Source organism: Phalangium opilio, unplaced genomic scaffold (genome assembly GCF_054372755.1).
Source record: "Phalangium opilio isolate 3A_F unplaced genomic scaffold, DU_Popi_V2 ptg000031l_1, whole genome shotgun sequence".
Taxonomy (NCBI): domain Eukaryota; kingdom Metazoa; phylum Arthropoda; class Arachnida; order Opiliones; family Phalangiidae; genus Phalangium; species Phalangium opilio.
This window is the reverse complement of record NW_028324158.1, coordinates 14517489-14541392: the sequence shown is the minus strand read 5'-3', so window position 1 is coordinate 14541392 and position 23904 is coordinate 14517489. Positions and strand designations below refer to the sequence as shown.

Below are 23904 nucleotides of genomic sequence, written 5' to 3'. Positions count from 1 at the left end.
ATGATGCGAACTTAACTCAGAAATGATAGAATTTTAGATTATGTTGGACCTTGAAATATGAATAATAATAAAGTTTTGAAAAATTTCATCAAACGTCCACCCTTTTCGTGAATAACTACTTGCAATTATAGCTGTCAAATTATACCTCCCACTATTAAACGATCTATTCCGAGTAATTTAAAAATTTAACTAGACAAGTCGACAAGTATGATGAAGATTTTGTCTATTTTAAAATTAAAATTCTTCTGGACCTAGGCCCCGCGTCTAGACTTATAGTATAGGAAAATATTTTCGGTATGAAAAAGTTATCGGTTATGAAAGGGAATCTTTGTATTACGTAAGATTGTAACTAATACTTGTTTAAATCTACACGCGAGAAATATTAAATTTATCTTAAAGATGGGAGGGGTTTAATTTTTCGTAAAAGGGGTTTTTAATTTTATTTGAAAGGATCTCTTTGTTATAGTATTAGAAGAATACAATGGGATTAATTAATATTTATTATAGTTTTAATTCCTTACAAGTATTTTGACCCTGAATTTGTCTGGAAAAGGAGGTATTTGTTTCTTTCATTTTAACAAAAATAAGAAAGAAATAGTCAAATTGTAAGTTTGTGGGACGAAATAACAAAAATTCCAAAATTCCTGAAAGCGACTCGACTGTGTTATTGGGTTTTTGCTTCACTTTTTTTGCCCCTTTTTAAGCTGGAAACTGATAACTTTCTTCTTAAGATTTATTTTAGAAGAAGTTTTTGGGGATTTTTCTGTCATTATTTTATCTTATTTTCAATGCCCAAAATTTGAATTTTACTTAATTTTTTTTTTGTGTCTGATGTGTCAATGTAAAAATCACTCGTTGCCTTATCTCTCCTCCATATTTGACTTTGGCATCGTTCGTGGGATGTTCGTAATAAGTTAATATTTTTTTTCTTATGTCTAAATTCTTGACTATACAAAATCCTACATTTTAATCTTATATTTTTACGTTTTCTATGGAAAGACACCCACCCTCGAGGAAAGCGGTCTAAACAGGACTTTAGTTTAATCGCCATTAATATAATAATAGTTATTTTTAATTAAATTATATTCAATATAACTTAAACCTTGGTTTGAACATAAAAAATATAAATTAAAATCGTTCTACCAAAATTAATGGGCCTTTCCATCTAAACTCTGGACCAACGCGACACTAATAATAAATTCTTAAACGACGTATCACTCTTATTAATATTGGAAAGTATTTCCCTCCATTAATTACCTGCAAAATGTATCATAAATTCATTTATGACCAAACAAGGAAAAGAAAATCGTTTAGAAACGTTTAATCCATTTCAATCATTGAAAAATGATTTAAAAACTTACATATGCAAACGAACATGGCTTTTTGAATTGAATTGAATTGAAGACAAGTCAGGAAATATATCGCGTGCGTTTTATTTTATATTTTATAAAAGAAACGTAAATATATCGTTCTCGATTTCTTAAAAGACAAATAGACTTAGGTATTTTTCTATCGACGTTATCTTTTTCCAAAAGTATATAGCGTGCAAGCCCATCTTTGGAATTTTATCAAAGTCACCACAAAAGAGATCTCCGTTCTTTTTCTTATGGTTTTAGCCCTAAGGGTGGAGGCAGCCTTACAATGTGTTAGCTATAGCTTTAAAAAGGCCTTTGTCCCGTATGCTGATTGGATCAATCGCTTTAGACTAGTGGAATTTGTTCGTCTACCTTACACAATTTATATACAGGTGTCAACGAAACTTTAATTGCAAAGAAAACTTATAAATACTTTCGAACGGACGGGGGAAGTGTATTTATTATTATTATTTTGAATTCAATTTTCTTGTACAGGGAAATAGATAATATATTATTAGTTTGTATTTGATCTGAACCACGCCTTTGAAGGATGATGGTTCTTTGGATGGGCGCCTGATTTCTAACCCACGCTCTTATGCCTGGGAATGGGCGCCAAATTCACTTTTATTTTAAGGAGGATTATATATTTTGTTGCTGGCAAGTGGGACTGTGTTACTGTGTTACAAAACCATCCATATTTTTCAAATATTATTAATGATTCAAGGATGAATTTTATTTTTATTTTTTTGGGTTAATCATTTTTAACCGATTTTTGACAATCGATCTATTTGCGTATTTATCATTAATCGCGGGTGTTCCTGAAGTAGCCAGCGGGTAGTCAGGAAGTATTGTTTTACAAGGAAAGGAAAATAGGAATGTTATTATTATAGTTCTGGTTCCTTTTGTTTAATTTTTTAAATAGTCTTGAAAGAAATTATTGGTAAAGTATTGGTAGGGTTGTTGGGTAACCGTTAACCGCTTTATCAATCAAGTGACTCGGTCGTCGTTTCAGGTTTAATTAATTAATTAAGAATTTGGCCGTTAAGAGCGCGAAATTCCTTTCAGTATAGGAAACAAATGTTTCGACCCGCTTCAATGCCCGCTCTTTACTGTTTAATTATTATTCTATTAGTTGTACAGTGTAGATAGATATATTGGTATACGATGAGAGGCGCGATGTTATTTAGATTTAATTGTATAGTAATTAAGCTATTGTTTAAGGTTTAACGCGTTATTAATTAAACAACTTAGCTATTATAAAGTGATTTACCATTGACCCCAGAGGTTAAAGGTTATTAAGGCATGAATTCATGGGAAAAGATTAATTTTTCACCATTGAAAATGAAGTGTACTTGCGAGCAGCGATGATAACGTGAAAGGTATCATTACCCATATGACAAATAATACAAACCTTCGTACTTAAATACATTTGATTTATGAGTTGAATGTTATTACTCATGTTGCTTGACACATGCTTTTTGCGCTTTAGTCAGTGGTGCATTTTTCTTATTTAGGGGTGGGGGTTAACTTTGACCCATCCTTCGTCCCCCAACATCTCTTGAAGCGAAAACTCAAACTCAAGAGAGATTTAGGGCTTCAAAAGAACCGATTTTCTTTGCCAGAGAAATCTTTCCAAAATAACCTTTCTTAACAATACACTTATATTTCTGCCCCGCCGCCATTTGGGGGTATATTTTAAACGGCTTGGGGTACGAAAAAGGGAAGAAGAAAAAAATAGGGGGTGGGAATTTTTGTTAATAAAAACTCATTTTAGGCAATCGGTAAAAAGATAGTGGGTCAATAAGCTCTCTCTTATAGATTTATTGGCCGATAAATACTTATCGATAAAAATCTTTAGGTTAATAAAATAATTTTCTCACCATTTGAGTGAAATAAAAGTTGTATTTTTTTTTTAATATATATTTTATAGAAAGATACAATACCTAAAGTAGATTTGTTTCTGGCATAGAATATTATAGAAAAAGGTAGAAATCATTTTTCAATATTTCACCTGATTGAAGTACCCATTGTTTAATCATCCGGGAGTGTGAAAAAGGTCTAATCACGAAGTCTGAGTTTTTTATTGTTATTATCCCCCCTTACATCTTGTCATTTAATGTCTTAAAGAGAATAACAGGGGGACCAGGGAGGTTTTTTTGTAAATTTGAAAAAGAAACAGTTTATTGTCTTGCGCGAGAAGTTTTCGCCAAACAATATCGGACGGCGGTTAAACATTTTTTTTCTTACACTTTCCTCCCTTTATAAGAATAAAGTGAAAAAAGAAGCTAGGCAACCGAAAATTCGTGAAGATGGGTGTAGACAGAGAGGGGCAGTTTAGTCCGGTCCGATCGCTTGCTTATTCGCATCCCGGCCTAAGATCTATAAAAAAAAACTTTAAAAATTCATATTCGGTCCGAGAATCGTAAAGTGATAGTATCACGGTTTTAAGTAGCCACATATTTGACCCGACTCAAGTTGAAGTTAAAATGTTCCCAAGCAATATCTTGACCAATTTACAATTGCCATTAGTTATTGTCATAGTTTGGTCCTGATCTTTAACAAACGTTCTTTAATTTCTGAAATTTGGAAAATAAAATTTCTTGATACTACCCCTTTAAAATTGTCTAAGGCCCAGGATATCTTAAAGAGCATCTAAGAGACTACGGTGTAAAGTATTCGAGAGCGGCGCTACACTCGCTTCAGTCAGTATATATGGTTCATTATGGTTATGGTACGTCGGTCCGAAGGCGTTTAGAAAAGCAAGCCAAAGTTTTCGGGGGTAGACACTATATACCTGCTTGGCTTTTTTGGTGGTACCTCACCACGCCAAGTTCGCGTAATAAATGCAAGCACCAGTCTTCTGGCTTGTGTGTGTATGTACCACCGCCACCATCACACACCAGACCAGTCCGGTTGGTTCTCTGTTAAGAAGATAGGCCTCGCTGGCCAAAAGGTTTTTATTTCTTTAGCATCTATGTACCAAGCCGAGTGAAGACTCTGAAAAAACGTGTTTCCACCATCACTAGCTCCGATTCTATCCACTTTTCGAAGTAGTTTTTTTCTTACTTACTTCCCCCTTAGGCAGTTATTTTTTTTCTGCTTTCCTATACTCCACTTGAAAGCACGCTGCTGCTTCTGCTGGTTCCTACCCTTACTTCGGTAAAATTGTAGGAACGTCAGGTGAAGATAGTCTCGACGTAACACCCGAACGGGAATGTCCGGTTGCCGTCAATTTCGACGAAAAATACATTTTTGGTGTTAGATTTTTATTTTTATTTTTTGCAATGAAGTTTTGCGTAATTCCGTGGATTTAATCTAAGTTCATGTTGCCAAGTGACACCGCGTTGTTGTTCGGCGATGTTGTAACGTTCGGTTGTTGGTAACGTCGCCACCGCGATTGTTTACAATTACCCGACAACATGCCGGCGTTTAGTTCCGATGAGAGTGAGAATCAAAAGAGTCCCGGTACGGATTTAAACGGAGTTGGTGATGTTGGTACGACCAAAGGTACGCGTAAACGTGTCTACCAATTTATTAGACCTAGAAGGAGTATTAAACGCGAATTGCAACAGGTTCAAGTTAATCATCATCAGCCTCATCATCAAAGGTGCGTTCAGTTAAAGTTGTTAGTTTTGACGTTTTGTGCACCCTCTCTCTAGTGTGATGTTAAACACGTAGGTTTCGAGTTTGTTTTGACAGCCAAAGGGTTGATTCGTAGTTGTACCGTTTCAATAGTTGGGTCGGAAAAATATTGTTAACTTGGGTATTTGAATGAGTCTTTCTAAGCCTTGGTCAAGTACTTTTACCTTGTTTGATTCCTGATTGGAATTTTATCGAGTAGTGAACTGCAGAACTCGCCTTGAAGGGGACTACTACTTCAATTTTTAAAATAGGCTTAAGATATATTAGATAATTTCCCTAAGCCTTGGTTTCAAATTTATTTAATAATAATTAGGCGTAAATACCCGTATTTAATCTTCCAATTTAATTTACCTGTATAATCTTATTTACACCCCCTATATGATGTGAAAAGCGATTTACCCCAAAATGGTGTCATCTCTACCAGCATAACTATAAATGTATAAACAATTTCTCTCCTTTTGGGGGTGGGTGGGTTGTTACCAATCAACAATCCGTATCGGATCGAATTAAATTGAAATGTCAACGGCACCAAATATGACAAGATAAATTAAGGGCAAAATCATAAATTTTCATTAGGAAAATACGTAATTTATTTATTTATTTCTAAAGCCCAAATTTAACGAGAAATTTCATTATATTTAATAATAATATTTGGATTTCTGTCTGTGTTATGTCTTCATTTTTGCCCACCAAATGAAGACTGTGGCGATAATCATAGAAATATAATCATAGACTATACGTTAAAGTCGCTGATCCGAAAAATTTCTTGAAGGAAACTATAGAGTTCTAGTTTCGTATTCGTACGTCATTACAAATTGAGCAAAAGTTAATTTAATTTATGTTAGCTTTATTTCTAAATTACGCTAATCTTAATTAATATTAAATTACGTTAAAGTAAAATAATTTTTCTTTTTCTCGTTTGAGAAATGTGGGTTAACTCGAAGTTCCGCATTTTCAAACAATATAAGCCGCCCATAATTAGTTAAATTTTTATACCGCTGTATTGTTACTTTTGAGTCCTATCCTTTTAAGGTAATAGTTAATTATAATTTACTCGACGTGATGTCATTAGATGACACAACTTTTACTGACTGTCGTGCGTGTTTGAATAAATTCGGATCGTACATGAATGTTATGTTAAGGTGGTTTATATTGCCCCGTATACCCTCGAATATAACGCAATTTTTAGTTGTAAGTTCTAAAACAGTTTTTGAATGGTTTTCAACGGATCTATTCAACCGTAACTCTATTTTTTTCAATTTGGTATTATTCAACTATTTATAATATAAATCTGTATAAGAACCCAAACAAATATTGTTAGCATTACGGTATTTTAATTTATTTTAAAATATATACAAACTATGAAACTTCATAGATACTATGTTATTTTATAAACAGATAAAAGTTCCAGTGCATGATTTAAATTAGATCGTAGATAAGGTGGTTCAAGTGTACGACGGTTATCTTAAATAGATTTATTTAATTATTGGGTATGCTTAGGAGAGTATCTCAACCATCTCATCTCCACGTGTTCATATATATAGAAAAAGGATTTGAATTTATATATGAGAAAACAGCTACGTAACAGTTCAAGGACGAATGTGTGTTTTTGTTATATCATCCATGATTGACGAGATCGTCACGACCACTATATTTTTTAAAGTACTGTACGTTTAAACGTATCTACCTGCCAAATTTCCATGCTTTATTTTTACCCCAAAACCCCATTGAATTCTCTTACTGATATGAATCCCCGAATTTCGAAATTCAACTCTGATTTGACAGCTATAGTATCCACAATTGTAAATTTGGGCTTCTTTAAGCATTGTTATTAAGTTTCAAGGTCTAGCCGTAGACCCAATGAAGATTAAGGTTGAGAAAAAGGGGGCCATTTAGTATTACCGAGTTAATATATTTTTTCTCTATCCATAAAATTAACTCTAGTCCAATCTGCAGGGTGGATTTATTTCGAGTGACCTAATGGTTCAGAATTCCAAGGGCAAAATGGGCGAATTCGCTTTTAACATTTTTTGTGTATGGAAGATAAGAAGGTTTAATGAATGTATGTATGGTTTGGGACCACCATGAGGTTTTCTTACGAAATTACGCCTGCCTAATTAATTTCCTTTTTAAAAAGTGAAAGTTTTAAGAAAATGTATACGTGAACCTCTGAAAGTCCGGATTCACTGGTGGCTTTACGCGTGGGAGAAAGGGATATGTAACATTTTACATCTGTAATTTAGTGATGATCCCCTCGACCATATATTATTGAATTAAATATATGTTTGTTTCGATAATATTGAACAAATTTTAAATATTCAGAAGATTATGACAGTTTTAAAATTTAGGCTAAAGTTTGAAGAAGTTTATAATTGGAACCAAACCCTAATTTTTGAAATAATAATAATAATGAAAAAAATATAATATATTTAAAAGAAATAAGAAAATGTGGACCATATGTAACATGATATGATATAATAGTCGCAACCGGGTGTAACTACTAAATTTTTATTTTATTTTATTATTCTGAACTATTTCGTGCTCGGGCGCGGTACCGTACTGTTCTTGTATAGTGTTTTTTCTTTTTTAAATGTAGTGGTCCTGGTGACCAGCCTCTAAACGGCCATTCGAGTTGACCCATTAGGAAATGGAAAAAAGAATTACAAAGATTCACGAAGTTTTCTTAGAATAATTTTTTTGTTGTTGTGAAGGACGAACTTTTTCAATTTAAGATTAGACTAAGTGAGAAGGGCGGGGATTATGAGGGTTTAATGGTGCTGTTTATGGATTGGATTATGGCTTTAACTGTAGTATCATATCAAGTTCATCGGTGTACATTTTTGCGAGGGCGCTCGCGCTGGGGTTTCAAATGAATGCGATACAATGACACCTCATTTATATTTAAGCCTAATCGACTCAGGCACGTGACCGTTTACCCCATCTCCCCCCCCCCTAGGTTGAATTCCATTAGACCATTTTGATAACAATGAATTCGTGAAAAATACTTGAACCAACCATCGAGTTACCACCCCCTTTACATCAGTAAAGGGGGTGGTAACTCGATGGAGGAACCGAGGGGGTAATCGCTTAGCTTAATATAATGTCGTGGGTTTAGTTAGCTCTTACAAGGGGTATCGGAGAGTGAGTAGCCCCTCGGAACCCGCTTAGTTCATTGCCTGTTAGGTTAATATCAAATTTCATGAAATATTTTAGTATGTGGTTCGGCTCTGTTCACCCGAATTTCTTTCTATTGTGTTAGTGAACCTTTAAGGAAATGATATCCGGCGTAGCGTTATAGACTTATGTCCCAAGTCAAAATTTATGTATGAAAATTCAATATACAAGTTGTTTTTTCTAGAGAAAAAAACGCCATTAGCTTTCCCTTAAAAATATACAATGGAATTTGAAAATCGCGTATTGTGCCTAAACTCAATTTTTTGAGACATCTCGGCTCCTTTTAGTTCCCCTCGTTTTTAAATTGCTTCTAAAAATCTATACCCACACAAAAAATATGTATCATTGGATATTCTTAGTTCGACTATAGCTGTATTATTATGGGTTTTTTATCTTTCTCTAACCCTATAACTTAGGCTATAGACCTATAATGTTTCGAATTTCCAGTATATGTCTGCCTTAGAGGATATAATAATGTTCTAGTACCAATCTATAATTTGCAATGGAGATAAATGATTAGAAAAGAACTCGCGTCAAGGTTAAATATGGTTTCAAATCGTTACATTTGATTTTTAAATTTTATTTATTTCACCGTGTTTGAAAATATGCCTTTTTTTTCCTAGTCGGAAATGATTCTACGCCCTATTTTAAAGCGGAGTGATATAAAGTAGATTTAACACTTAAAAAAGCAAGTAGCCTTCTATTTTTTAATTTTTAAAAAAGAAAATAACATTTAGGACAAAATTTGAAATTTATACTTAGCGGCTGCAAATCGGGACTACACGCTATAGTTTAATCGTGATCTTCGTGAAGTTTTAACGATTAACCTTGGGGAAGCTTACACGAAAAGAATGAAATAATAATTTTTAGACTTAATTACGTAATTTAATGATAATTAGGCAACGAGATTTAATGCTTATACTTTCCCTTAAGGGAGGGGATATTTTAACTTCTCGACCTTCAAGGATCCGCTTGCCAAAAACATGGCGAAATAACGATCCCCACGCTTCCCTTATTTTTTTGTAAGTCTACCCTATGAATCAGAATCTCAAGACAGATTTATTTGACTGTTTAACTAAGAAGTGAGAAGGTTTTCAGACCACGGAATTCAAATTTTTCCATAGTCTCGACTATACTTTCCATAACAAATATTTAGTTTTTGCCAAATACCCGCCTGGTTATAATTTCATTGCAGTTTATACTAAGGCGTAGGGATACCTCCGCTAAGTTAAGTGGGTATCTCGCAAAGTTGAATTGGTGAACGGTTTATTTTTTTTTGTGGAATAAACGTTTTAACATTTATCCCATTTCCGCTGGGAAAACTTAACTAACGAAAGAAAATATGTTAAGGAATGGGAAGAGGTATTACGTCGCGTAGTTTATTTAGTAATTGCTTGCGTTGATTTTAGGAGTTGCTTTATATTCCTTATCTCAATATCTTTGAGACTTAAAAGTTCTTAAGATTTGCTGCTAGACTTTGTTTGCTTGTGTTATAGGATACGTTTCCCCCTGAAATATTTCGACATCTTAACTTGATAATGTCTTAGCGTTAATATGTACTGCGTAAAAGAGTTATAGTCGCTCTTTCAATTTAACTCGGGTTTAGTCGTGGGAATGTTTAGTTCACACTTCTTTTTTTTTTCCTTTTCATCGGGTATTTACTATTTAGTTTTCTCCATAGACATTTGTAAAGAGAAAATAAAAAATTTGTTCAAAAGACGCCGGGGAAATAAGTCGGGTGTGAATTTTTTAAACAAGAATAAAAGGATTTGTAGAAATTCCTCAAAAAATTCCAGGCTTGGTAAAAAATTTCTTGCCGACAGATTTTCCAGTATTCTATTTAGATAATTTAATTAAGAGGAAAAAATACCATCACCCTAATTACAAATTTTTTGTTTAAAAAAAAAGGTACCTCATTTATCTTCAATCAGTGTATTTAATGTGAATTTTTTCCCATTGGTGTACACGCAGGCCGAATTTTAAAAAATATGTATTTGACATCATTTCTACAAATGTTTCGTTGATCGAAACGTCTTCTTAACTGTTTAATTAGTTTTATTTCATTTTTAATTTTACAATTTGGCCCTGTCTGACCTGACCCTTTTCTTTTAAGTCATTCGGAAAATTAACGGCTGTCACTAAAAGTGTCTAGCCCTGAAAAGTTTCAATTCTTTTTAAAAATGTTTAAAGAATTTCTTTCAAATTAATTGCTTTCCGGGACAAACCCTTCCTTAAAATTAATTTGAATAACGCTCTAATTTAAATGGAGACAAAAGTTTTAAAGACAAAATAGTGACAGCCGGTTCAAGTTCACTCGACTAAACTTTTAACTCGAGATAGGATATTTTTAATGATAATTCTATAATTACTTAACGCTATGGTAGAACTTGAATTTTTAATTCTACGAAAGGCGGTAAAAATTTAACTCGATGTTGTAATAGAAATACCGCATTAGGTATATTAATTCAGGCTTGGATTGTTGTATAAATCAAGGTTTTTTCTACGCCGTTCTTACCAATTTCAAGGTTGAAATTACGTATATAGTGAACTTATCTTACTTGGCAGTAAGGTGTAGGCCTTTTATGGAACGTGTTTTAACTTTGGGGTAGGGACAAGTGGTTGGGGGAATGTGATGGTCCGGAGATTTTAGGAGACCAATGCGTGCAGGGGTCGCATTCCATCACGAGAAAGATAAGGAGAGACTGGACTATAATTAAGGAAGACCAAGCCAATTTAATTGTCTTCTATACGCTTGGTTGAATCCCCAGAGTCCAATCTGAAATCCTACATCACATCGCCAAAAATTTTTTTTTTAAGAATTTTAGAGACTCTTTAGTATTTAAAATAACTAACCCCGTGGATGGACCAATTCTGTTATAATGCCAGCGTATTTTAGCTCTAACTTTATCGCGTTTAATTGGACTTTGAATTCTTCGCAATGGTGGAAAGATCACGAAATTTAGATTGAATTGGGTATCGTGTTTTTTAACAGTGATACTTGTAATGTTAAATTCGTGACTGATAAGACAACCATAGCGATGTGGTCTCGAAAAACCGATACCTAAAAAGTTATCGGGAGAGAGATTTTGCGAAAGTTTTACGACTACAAATTACTAGTTACTCGTCGTGAAAAATTCCCCTATTTATTTCATTATCTCTTGAATATTTACTTTAACAAAATTATTACAGACTAATTAATTTCTAATATCTATTTTTTATTTATTTTTATTAATAAATTAAACATATCTAGATTAAAATGTGAACTTAACAAACATTCCCCGCGGTGTAAAATAGTCAATAACACTTCAGACACAGATAATAATCAGATCGCTCGCTACACCTTAATTAAATTAGGAAATATATCATTATAGATAAGTTTTAGCTTTTTTTTTTTTCTTTAAATTACCTTACTCTGTATGTAGCTTTATTTTTTATTTTTTTAAGAAAATAATAATTTTTAATGGAATTCAATGTCCAGGGGCTATTTCAACGGATATACCAGTTCCGCCATACCAACCTTCCCAAGATGCATTGCCCCTCCTTTGGGTTTTTATTACAGATATCTTGCTATCATGATGACGGTTATTATTATTATTATTAGATATTTTATAAAGAGATCTACAACTTGGTTTTAGACCAATTTTTAATGCTAGCTGCGGAGTTAACTTCAGTATCGACTTGTATTGAACTGGTCATTCAGAATGTTCAAGGGGAAACGGGGTTTACGGATAGTGAAAGTTACGTTTTAATGTGAATTAAATAAGGGATTAATGTTAGGTTGATATAAAGGGTTTAATTTTGGGGTTTTGGTGTTTTTGAGAGTGAAGAGGTTCACTGAACAAAATTACACCTTAGCTGTTGGGATTATCGAACTACGTTTAAATTATTCTGATTTAAGTTGATTTTTAAATAAGAATTTTTTTTAAAAATACTTCATTTTAAACGTTAATCTTATAAATGGTTTTAAAAACTAAAATGTTTCGTTAGAAATTAAACCGTGGGATACGCTACTATTAAAGATAAGAATTTTTTTTGGCTTAAGTATCAAGTTTTCTATTGTTTCCGAAGAAAAAAACAGGAATTGTTTTTGGTTTTGTTTTTCTCGGAAGTTTTTTTTTTTTAAAAAAATATATTTGAAGGAAACAAGATGGATTGAATTTTTATCGATGTAAAAAATAAAAAATGTTCCCAGCTCCCATAGACAACAATAATAATATTAAAAAATAATATCGCGATCATTTATCGTTGGGTGTTGTTAACACGGAACGATTATTTATCGATAACGATTTTTAAGTTGTTTTTAAGTATATAATTTCTTTATATTTATTATTTATAGTTTGTTTGTGATAATCACTTTCTAACATCTTAATCAGAATTCTTTTTAATGGTAAGGGAACGTGAAGGAAAATTACTTATCTACACGCTTTTACTGAATTGTTTAGAATTAGATTTTGACTTCATTCACTGTCGCTTTAAATCTAAGTAGTTTTAATGCCATGTTTAGGGTGGCAACATTAGAGATCATTTTGATTTGCTTGACACGTTGGTGTGGTTCCTTTTCTAAACCACAAGGAAATAAGAAAAATTTGTTTTGGAATTAGGTGCTAAAAAATTCAGTCCCATTTTTAATTGGATCGTTATGTTATTATTGTTAAAGGGAAAAGGGGTTTTTATTTTCTTTTCGCTTGGTTTTTTGAGGGTTTTTTTCGTAACGTATTATACTCTAGTTAAACCGGTTACTATCATTAATTTAACTACTAATTGTTCATTTATAATAGTTCTTTTCAGAAAATACGGTATTGTGTAAGGTTTTTTATTTTTAACTGATTTGACAGTACCCTAAATGTGCGTATGAATGAATTTTCGGGAATATTCTTTGAAATTAAAAATTAAAATCAAAATGAGGTATAATAATCTAAGCTTGGTCTAGGAAGGGATATCCACACTAAGTCAACTCGCGACTTATTACCCAATAATATTATTCAGTAAATAATAAATACAGTGCGAGGGAAATTGGGTTTTCCTACTTCTAAAAAATTTTCTTTTGGGGTGAAAAAAATAAGATTTTAATTAGAAACAGCTAGACCTCCTAGCGTAAACCTAACTTTATAATAAATATAATGAAAGGATGCGCGCCCTCATCATCATCATCACCACCACGTGTTTTGAAACAATAAAGGCGCCCTCGCGTCTCGCGCCAAAGAATTTTACCCCAAATTGGTCTTCATTATCCCCCTCCTACCCTATTTGTTTCGTATAGAAAATTGATATCATTGTTAGGGATGAAGTTTTCCATAAGGAAATGTCTTTGCCTCCTCTTATTGTTTCTTTCCGCTCGTGATCATTCGAGGTCACGCGACGCGCGCGCTCCATTTTGTTTTACCTTGACAATGCTATTCTTATAACTTGATTAAAGTGATTATGAAAGGGGTAGCTAGGAGCATCATTTCTCTAATAAAATTGTCCAGAAGACAATTATGATTTTATAATCCCTTTGATGGCGTGCGTTGAGACGAAACCAGGTGATACGCGTCTGGCCCCTTTTATAAGGAGGCACCTCGCGTAACCCCGCGGATGATGTTAAGTTATAATTCCTGTAAGGGGTTAACGTCTAAATGATGTAGGGTCTCTCTCCTTCTGGGTCTTCCGCCTCTCAAAGCATTCTTTTTGATATTAAATCATGAGCTGTAGAGGGGATTTTTTAAAGTAATAAACTCCTAATGAGAACGCCTTACAGCCACGATCCTGTCAAGTACTTCTAATAGCCCTTCATGCCATAGTTTTCTTTTGGTATCCTTTTTCATGCGGCCCAGATGGTACACCCCCCTTGAATCATGGTTAAGAATTTCCAAGCTTTGGTAATAAGTCTTAAGTAGTTGTATCTCTTAATTCTTGTGGTGTTTTTTTTTTTTTTTTTTTTGCAAGATTCTTTATGGACCCCCTATTTTTTGGGATGCAAAATTATATTTAGTAGAAATATCGTTTCAACCTCCCTTCAGAATTGTGCCCAAAACATTCGAAACCAATTTGTCGAAACTGCAAAACGTGAAAGTCAAAAACTTTCTTCAGTAACATCGTTACATCATTAGATATTCAAAGTATGTAACAACCATTTTCATCCCTGGCGAAACGAGTTTAATTTTTCTTTGCCTTTCACTTCGGCAAGAGTTAAATATTCTGTAGCGTCAAAAACAAGAAGTACTTTGAATCGAAGAGTCACATTCTATACAGAGAATGACCCCTCTTTTTTACCTATAAAGAAAAAAAAACCGACTTTCAAAAAATCTTTTCGCCCATTAACTTCCGATCGGTTTTTGCCGTCTGCCGCCGCACGCCGCGTTTTTCTAAGAACTCAACGTTAAGATGGAGGGTTTTTTGCCCTCGCTGAAGGAAAAGTACCTCCACGTCAAAATGTTAAAGGAATAGTACACTTAAATAAGATGAATATTTAAAAATTAAAATTGTGGTGCCACGAAGGAGCTCGAATCTTGTGGCAATTTTAGTTTGTTTGGGGTCTACTTTTCCTTTATAACTTAAGTTAAAGGTGTCGGGTAGATACTACGTAATGTCACGAAAGCATCGACTAAGGTAAGCGGCTGGAAAAAGTGAACCAATTAAAACCGCTTCTTTTTACTCCGGTACTAAGCTAGGTAGCAGCATGCGGGTCTCTTGCCTAGGATACGGAGAACATTTTGAAGTTGCATGGACGTTGAAGAATATTTTCAAATTCAAAGTCAGCCTCGGGGTCTTTTATAGACGCATTACGTAACTCAAAACTCGATTTCTATAAAGTGTATTTTATAAAACCTATCTAGTTGAGCACGTTTTAACGTCGATAATCTCTGACCAGCTTTTTCTTTTTCTTTGCCTCCACGTCTATACAACACTGGTCTTCTTCCTTCGTGAAAACTAGAAATTTAGGTTTCGATGTACCTAAAGACACCGGGGTAAGGTCTGCTTTGCGTTGGTCTGGCAAAAATATTACCAAAATTTTGAGTTATTAGTTATTAACAAAATATATATATATGTATATATCTTTTTGGCTACCTCCCCGCACGTGATTGGACTACAGTCACGACTCTTTATGACGTAGGTTTTTGCGATCTTGATGGGTTTTTACCTATTATAATGGAGTTAGGCTTAAAAAAATTCCAAATAAGGTACCTAAAATATCTAAGAAAATTATTCAATCCTTGAACAAATTTAACGCGAGGTATTTTCACATATACCCTATGTGTAGGTCCATAATGGGTGGAGCTTAGAGTTGGGCACGCCTACTTTAGTCCCCCACGTGGGAAGAGTCATAAGATAACAATAATTTACGTGCGAACAGGGCGTTATATTTACCTCCAATTTTAATATTTAATTTTTATCAACCTGGCTTAGTTCAAGCACCTACGAAATTATATAATTTAAAAAAGTAAAGCTCGCCGGTTTAAATTCTAATTACAAAGAAGATAAACTTAATTTGTTAACAAAGAATTCAAGGCGGGTTTTCCTTAAACCCTAAAATTACGTGTCCGAAATATACCAGTTCTCCCTCTCTCTCGCTGAGTGTGTGTGAAAATAAACGTTTTAATAACACATTGGTCAAGTTTGAGACGAGAAAGATTTTAAATTTAAAACTCTGAAGACAGACTCGAGAGAGCCAACCTATTATTAAAATAGAAAGGAATGCCGGGAAAATATCCTCCCAGAGAACAGGAAACCGAGCTTGTTATTCAAAAAACAGTCCACAACCTCGAGTTTATGTTGTCCGTAACATAACGGTAGCGAAATTATTTAAAATTCAAGAGAGTTACTTAAAACTTTGACCAATCAGATTAAGTCTCTTTTCCCCCGCTCATTGGCTCTATTTTTGTAGACAAACTGCTCGCCTAGTTCCAGTTTGACTTTACTTTTATCTTTTCGTTATTTAAATTTAATTCTAAACTAGTTTCGTTTCACTCCAGACTTAAGTTGACTTTGAAATATTAAACCGGATATTTTCTTCTTTTTTTTGTGTGTGGAAAAATAATTTTCCAAGTATTTTGTATTAACTTCTTTTTCAGTTTTAAGTTTCACTCGAGGCGGGTTTACCGCGAGGACCGCGTCGCCGTTTCTAAGTTAAGTTAGGAGCGCTCTAATCCCGGAAAGATGCTTATCTTTTAAATAGTTGAATCTTTCCTTTTTTTAGACTAAAGTTTTTTTTCTTTTTTTCGAAAATATACCAATATTTGAAAGTAATTATTTTTGCTACAAAACTAGTTCTAAAATTCTGACTGAGATACGTGGTTAAGATTAACCGCCTTGTAGTTTGTTGTGAATTTTTGAAAGGGAAGATGAAGAAATTTAAATAGAAAAAGTTCTAATAATTTGGGTGAATATGACGTCATACCATAGAATCTGGCAACCATATTGGTGGTGGGTTTTCTTCCTGCCTTTAATCCATCAATATGGTCTCACAAATCATAGGAAAGCTAGCTCTCTATTAGATAGTACGATTCTACTTCAGTAGTAAAAATCTGTTGGATTGAAAAACTACCTTTTTGTAGGAGAAAAACTACTGTATTCGAGTAAAATTATACTAATCTAGGCATGACAGTGAACTCTAATCATTAGTGAAAGTGTTTTTAAGCCGAAAAAATTATATAAATGGGCGTATGAATAAGCGTGTAAAATTTCCAATTCAAAACTTATTTCGAAATTACGTTCAATATGGAATTGCATTTTTACAATATTCGGTTAGAGCGATTTAAATCTGATTGGTGCCCGCAAGGGGAACTGACTGACTCGAACATGTAATGTTTTGATTATGAACAATTCATTATTAGGATCAGCGGAGCGAGTAAAATAGGTTCTTGGCGTAAAATTTGAGTGTATACATACATTCGTCTCTCTCTCGGCGCTGTTTCTTCTATCCCAGTTGGAAACGATTACGCATGCGTAACTAATACCGTAGGCGTACGTACAGAATGAAAAAAATATTACCTTAAAAAAAATTATTTTAATGATAAACAACTTTAGTATATCCATCTTGATTCTGACGCGATTGAGTTCTGTAGAAGCGTATAACTTGAGATATGTAAAAATTCAGGGGTGGAGTAGAACATGGCCCATCTATTGCTAGCCAATAAAGTATATAGTCATGGGACCTTGAGTTATGGACTTCGTTCGTGGGAAATATGACTGGGAAGAACGTCATGCCGCGATTGTGAATCAAATAATAGAACGAATACATGAAAAAAAATGCTCTGGTCATTATTTTGCGCATACAAAACGGACCGGATAGGACGTGTGTTTTTATATATTTATTGGACGACAATGATTGTAGTCCGTGAAATGAGTTTATTGACATATTTTACTATTCATAATTAGTTACGGAGTTTGAGGGACATAAGCTTTTAATTAGCTTAAATTATGTTAGTGTCTATATATTAGGAATTAAACGCTTGTCAATTATTTCCATCTATTGTAGCAGCGCTGCTTTAAATATTAATGTATTAATTCCATGTGTCAGATTGGGGACATTGTACGTCAATTCACGATTTCACTACAAATCATAGCGAGTATTTTTTTTAAATCATCAATTTTCAGATTGATTTTTTTTCCTTTTATTTTTTTTTAAATTCCTTAACGCACTTCCTCGTGGTTTAAGTCAGCATCCCTAGCTACCCCTCGATCCAGTGTCATTAGCGATTAGTCTAGGGTGTTGGAAAAGCTAGGAGAACGGTAATACCATTTTAACATCGTGACTCTAGTCCCTTATTCAATACAGAAATTGTGATAATCTTCGATAAGTTTTCTGGGGAGGATAGAGTTTTTTTTTTAAATAAACGTATTATTGCCCTTGGGGTTACCGGTGTCCTATCAATTCTTATTGACTCTATAAAAGCCAAGGACATCTTTCAGAAATGCCCACGAGACTTTTTCACTCTAAAAATAGTATCGAAACATTCGGTTTCCCTTCCTATGGAATTTCTAATTGCAGAAAGTTTTAAATTTTTAAGTGTTGGTTTTTTTTTTGTGCACTTCTTCGGTTCATCTTGGGGAGAGAGAGGAAGCTAAAAGGGAAGTGATTGGTTGGAGAAAACCCGTCTTATTGGATTTTATAATTGCTACCGTAGGGGGTAGGAACATTTTCAAAACTAGATTCTAGTTGGAAACCAACTTGCAAAAAAAATCGGGATACCCAAGAGCTAAACCGCATAACTTACAATGACAGCGGGATAGAGCGATACCTTTTTAACGTATCGCTCATATTAGTGAAAGATTAAAGGGATACTAAATGATCTTGGTATTAACTCATCTCTCCTCTCTCTCTCAAGTTGATGACTGGTTTTTCAAATCCTTAACCGGGCCTTATATATTGATAAACTACGAGCCTACACTCAAGAATGAGATGTTAAATTTGATTCCGCCTCGAGATAACCTTTGTTTTTAATAATAACAATGTTTTAAGTATTTATATATATATATATATTAAAAAGGAACCAGTCGAATATTTACGGTTATTTTAATTTCTTATTCTTAGAAGTAATTATTAAGAATTCCCGTATCCATGAATTTATTTTCTTAGAATATTGCGGTTTTTCTTCAAACTCGGGTAATACGTTTCTTATAACGAATGTCTTTATTCAGGAGGTCGTTTTAATAAATTCACGAATGTATAACGGTTATAATTATATAATAATTTTCCGATGATGAGCGACCTCGAGGTACGTTAAATTGGATGTCGAATTTTCGGTTAATTTTTTTTTTAGAAAGTGAGTGATAATAACGGATTAATTTGGCATTTGCTCGACGTTTGGCTAATATATAACTAGTTTAACTTGACCCCCCGTTTTTGAGTGTTAATCACCCTAACTCCGCCCATCTCTTGGGGTCCCATTAAATTTCCAACTTAATTCCTTCGCAGTTTCCCCTTTTCTAAGAGATGCAACGACCGTTATCATCCAGTTTATATCGTTGTTAACTTTTTTAATTACTTTTGGATGCTGGTGAGTTGAGGGTTTAAGTTAAGTTGACCTCGTATATATTTATTTACTTATTATTATTTAGATAAATTATCGTCTCTATTTCTTGATTTAATTATAGTTTACGTTGTAATAGTGTATTGTTCTCTTCAAGGAGATAATTTGCGTAAATGGCGCTACTTTTAATTAGGTATGATTAGAAGTGTTGATTTTGGTTGGGGTTTTTGAAATTATAACGGCGGTGTCTCATGTAGTTAATTATTACTCTACGTTGTTCTTTTAAATTAACTCGAGTTTCCTACGCTTTAATTTGGGACATTTTATATTTATATTTATTCAAAGTAGGAAGTATTTAGTGTGAAAATATTTAAACCCCGTTAGAATAATTACTAATTGGAGCTAAATGACAGGGAAATTATCTACTTCAATATTACGTACTTCTAATTAAATTATAAGCTGAGAAATATAATATTGTGTTTAAATATTTTTAACCCCAAGTAAACCGTATCGCGGTAAACACTATATATTTGACCACCGTGATATTTCAAGCGAGCAACACCAACTTATGGTCAAGCCTTGTAAATAAATTATATTTCACGGCCTACTGCTTTTAAGAACTTCTAACTCTTGTCTAAAAAATCCACCACCCTAAAGGCGGGAATGCGTACATTACTTTCTATATAAAAAAAAATTATATAAATAAAAAGGCTTAGCATTTCTTGAACCCTATTTCACCTTTTGATGAAGGGAATTGTAAAAGATCGCCCCGATATTATTCGTGTATAGTTGTCAAGGATTTTTTTGATCTCCCGTAACGAATTTAACCGTATCGATTCGATTCTACCGGATATCGATATATATCGCCTTGAATCCTCGAATCCGTTAAAAGGAATCCGGATTAAAATCGATTTAACCGAATCCGTCTGGCGCGTGAGTTTCGGATAATCATCTTTTTGATAAAAGCCCGGGAAAAAACGTGCCAAAACGATTGATTTCGCGCAGATATTTTTTATTTTGTACTCGGGTCTTATACGATCTTTCAATCTTGGGTGATAATTCTTAGGTTTTTAAAGTGAAGATGAATGAAAATCAATTCGGTTGATAATTGATATGATAGTTCAGTGCTTAGTTTTCACAACCCTTTTAAAATTATATCCCTCCCCCCCTCATTCTTCCTTCGTTTTTGGTAATTTGAAAAAGTAATTGTTCAGAAGCGATTTTTCACAAAATTCAATTTATTAGTGTAGTTTTTTTTAACTGAAAATCGTTAGTTATCTTGATATACAAGTGCGGAATATTTATTAATCGAGTATTAATACTAATATCTTATCATAGCGCCACGCGGCGCGCCGTGACCACTTTTAAACCTTCTTCTTTACCTTCGGGCTTAGCCAGTTTTTTTTTGTGTGTGGTTCAAGTTCGGGTAATTTTCAACAGTTTTCTATAACAAACTTGATTTAGTGACGAAGAGTGAATTCCGAAATGAGATTCTAATAAACCTAAACTATAGAATAGATCATTTCGAAACTTAATTAACTGAAGAGATCGATAATACTTGGGGAAAAATAGGCCTACTGTTGACATCTAAAATTACAGGATTTCAATTTGAAATTTTGGTTGCAACTCTGTTACAAGTATTATATGTATAACTTGTTTCGAATAATATGCTTGGATTTCTTTTTTCTTGCCATAAAGTTCTGATTCTGAAATTTCAAACCAAATCCGTAAGCATGCTCAGTCCGTAGGTGGTCTCTTATATAAAGTTACCGACGAATTTCCTTCTATCACCATCCCGGTCCGAATCTAATTCGAGGATTTCAACTTTTTTATAAAAAATAAATTTATGAAAGGGGTATAGACTATATAGGCATACTTTTGGGGCGTATCTGAAAAGGTTAGCGTATTTCCGAGAGTACCGTGTCGGTTTTTATAGTGTCACCGATTCAAAATACTGTATACGAATATTCGCCTCGTATTATGTCGATGTTCGCGTAAGTTTCTCCATATTCGCCTTAAGGCAATTTTAAATAAACTTGGATAAATCTAATCTTATTTGCATAAAGGCAGACATTCATGATTTTGCACCCTTAATTTAGATTTGGGGAAAGGTCAAACTACTACCCTTCAGGAGATTGAACCCCCTTTCTTTCTTTATTCAAGGTTAATTCGTAACCCCAACTCCCAACTCCAACATTTATCGCATCGAGCAAAGGGCGTTAAAAAATTATATAATCGAGTAGTCTGCTTAGTGCGCGCTTTTATACATTTATTCGTGATTATACATTAATCATGTTAGTTATTTTATTTTTTTTTAAACATGCACGATTTTAAAGATAGATTAAGGGTTGCCTTGGATTTATAATAAACACCAAAGGTCATTACAGGTTAGATTTATACAAACAAATTCCAGCGCCGAGTCATAGCTAAGTTCGCGAGACAACTTTCGGTTTTCAACAGATAATTTTAAAATTAAGTATTTTAGTGAAAAAGAAGACAAATTGTTTTGGGTTATTTATATATTTATTTTAGCTTGCTTTTTCGAATGAATTTAGGTTGAAGTTGTAAACCTATTTTTCTTATCAACTGAGATTTCATCAAGGAGAAGAAATATGTCTGGAATTTTTAGAAAAATTTTGAATTTTTTTTTAAATTTGTTGAAGGCCTTATTTACTAATGTTCCCTCCATCCCCAGTTGTTTCTTTAGCTTTTGACCCCGTGATTCTAGGGCTGGATTGCGACACGTTCTTTATGAATATCCCCTCTTTGAATTATTATTTATTTTAATCTTTAAGGATATCGGGATATATTTGTATTTCTGCCGGGGGTTAGGTTTCTTACGTTCAATTTCCATTTGATATTATACTGTATTATTTTGCAAATGTCTCGGTGGCTGTAGTGTAGGATAGAGTATCTGGGCGGATATTCCCAGCTTCTTAAGAATTGACATGACAAATGGCTATTCTCATTTAGTTTGGTGGACGCCTATTGCTTGTTTTGGCCCCTTTAATATCCATATATGCCCACTACAATCTTATAACAGATCGAGGGTTCAAATTTAATTTTTAAATTTATTTTTTGAACTTAAAACAGTGACACCCTCTTTCTCAATTCCTTTTTACATATACCTATAGCTAATCTCGGATTTTTTTTTTTTTTTAATTCTTTATTTTATTATTATGTTGAATATATTTTCATAAATAATAATAAGTAGAACGAATTTAGTTGCTGCATTTGTAATTTAGTTTAGGGGTTTAAAAATTGTATCGTATATAAAATCAAGGCTTTTCTTTGAAGGGGAGATATATATGTATAATTTAGACAATTATTGAAACGCTGAAAGAAAATTTTGGAATCAAAGTGAAACGTAAAAATCAACTTTAGACAACCGTTAAACATTACGTAATTGGCGTTTTATTTTTTTTCTTGAAATTCTCAATTGTATCGCACACCCTAATTTTGTAAAGTTTTTGGGTGTTTGCGAGTAATTTTCGATTATTTACGCTGTTATCCAGGACTATTTTAATCGCTTGTATCACTACGCGGCTTTATTTTTTTCCTCTTTTCTATTTTGGTTCCGAAAAGCCAATCCGGATGTAACTTAATTTCAGTCCGTGTTTCTTTAAATATGAAAATCCCCATAGTCCTAGAAATAAATATGATTACAGGCGTATAATTTATCATGCTAGGGTTAAAATGGTTAAATACCATATTATGGTAACGCAATAACACCGTAATATTTAGGATATGCATTTCGTATTTTAACTTAACAATAAGCCGGAATTTGTTAAACTTAATGGTTTATGTATGGGACTACACGTGTATAAGAAATGAGATTATGGCTGTATGATCCGATAGCCATCGGTTTATTTAACCGTTTAAGCCTTTGAGAGATTATTACGGCGTCTTTGATTGACAAGGTTCTAAGGATCTTTTATATTTCCTACGCTCCATTAAACTTTTAAAATATTTTGAAATACAACTAGAGGCATAGTTCTTTTCATCTGGATAATTATTTAAAAATATTTTAACCTCCTTTATAAGGGGGAAACAATGGATATTAATTTTAATGCAAAATATTTTTTTAATTAATTTATATTAACTTAATTTTCTTCGAAGGTTCATTGGGTCGCGGATTTATTCCAAAAGGATTTATCTCTTAAAATATTTATTATTTATACGTGCTTTCTCGCTTTGAATTCAAAGGGACTAACTATCTTTAGTATAATCAAGATTTGATGCAAAAACCGTGCAATATTTCATATTCGCAAAGAAAACTTCACGATCGTAATACTTACTTAACCTTTACGATTTAGAATAACCTGATAAGATAAAAGTCAGTTTTGGTTTTATCGCACCGCGCAATAAGAGTTTCTTTGTTTTAGGGATTTGAGTGTAAGCAAATATCTAGTTCATTCCAATTTCAAATGAAATTTTATATATAGTTTTGAGTATTGATTTTTCAGGGTGAGATATCTTAATATACAATTTTTATTTATTTTTTTTTCGGAGCTAAATTTAAAATATTATAAATGATATTTTTAAAAATTCTGAAGTTCATTTCTCGTATCACGACCAGGATTTTGGTATATTTCCTTAATTTTGTTTATCGCTTTCGTATTAGTAATCTATTATCCAAGGTAGGGTCCTTTTCCAAATTAAAATTGGAAAGAGGACCGCGTCTTGAAGATTCGCCTAAAAATCTTAAGGTAGGCCTATAGTAGTTTTAAGATAATTTTACGGAAATAAATTTTAAGCTTTTTGCAAAAGTTCATGTTTTT

The 23904-nt window shown here is 33.2% G+C and overlaps 1 protein-coding gene across 3 annotated transcripts in view; it reads left to right on the top strand.

Annotated features, from left to right (window-relative positions):
* LOC149690874 (uncharacterized) overlaps window positions 1-23904 on the top strand; it is a 158868-nt gene that overhangs the window by 27576 nt on the left and 107388 nt on the right. The window contains exon 1 of one of the 3 annotated variants that reach the window (XM_089870552.1): window positions 4152-4962. The exons of the other annotated variants lie outside the window; for them this stretch is intronic. Within the exon in view, the coding sequence (XP_089726678.1) occupies window positions 4775-4962 (188 nt within the window). The 5' untranslated portion in view covers window positions 4152-4774. Of the gene's footprint in view, window positions 1-4151; window positions 4963-23904 lie in introns of those variants that run through there. 3 annotated transcript variants of the gene reach the window in all.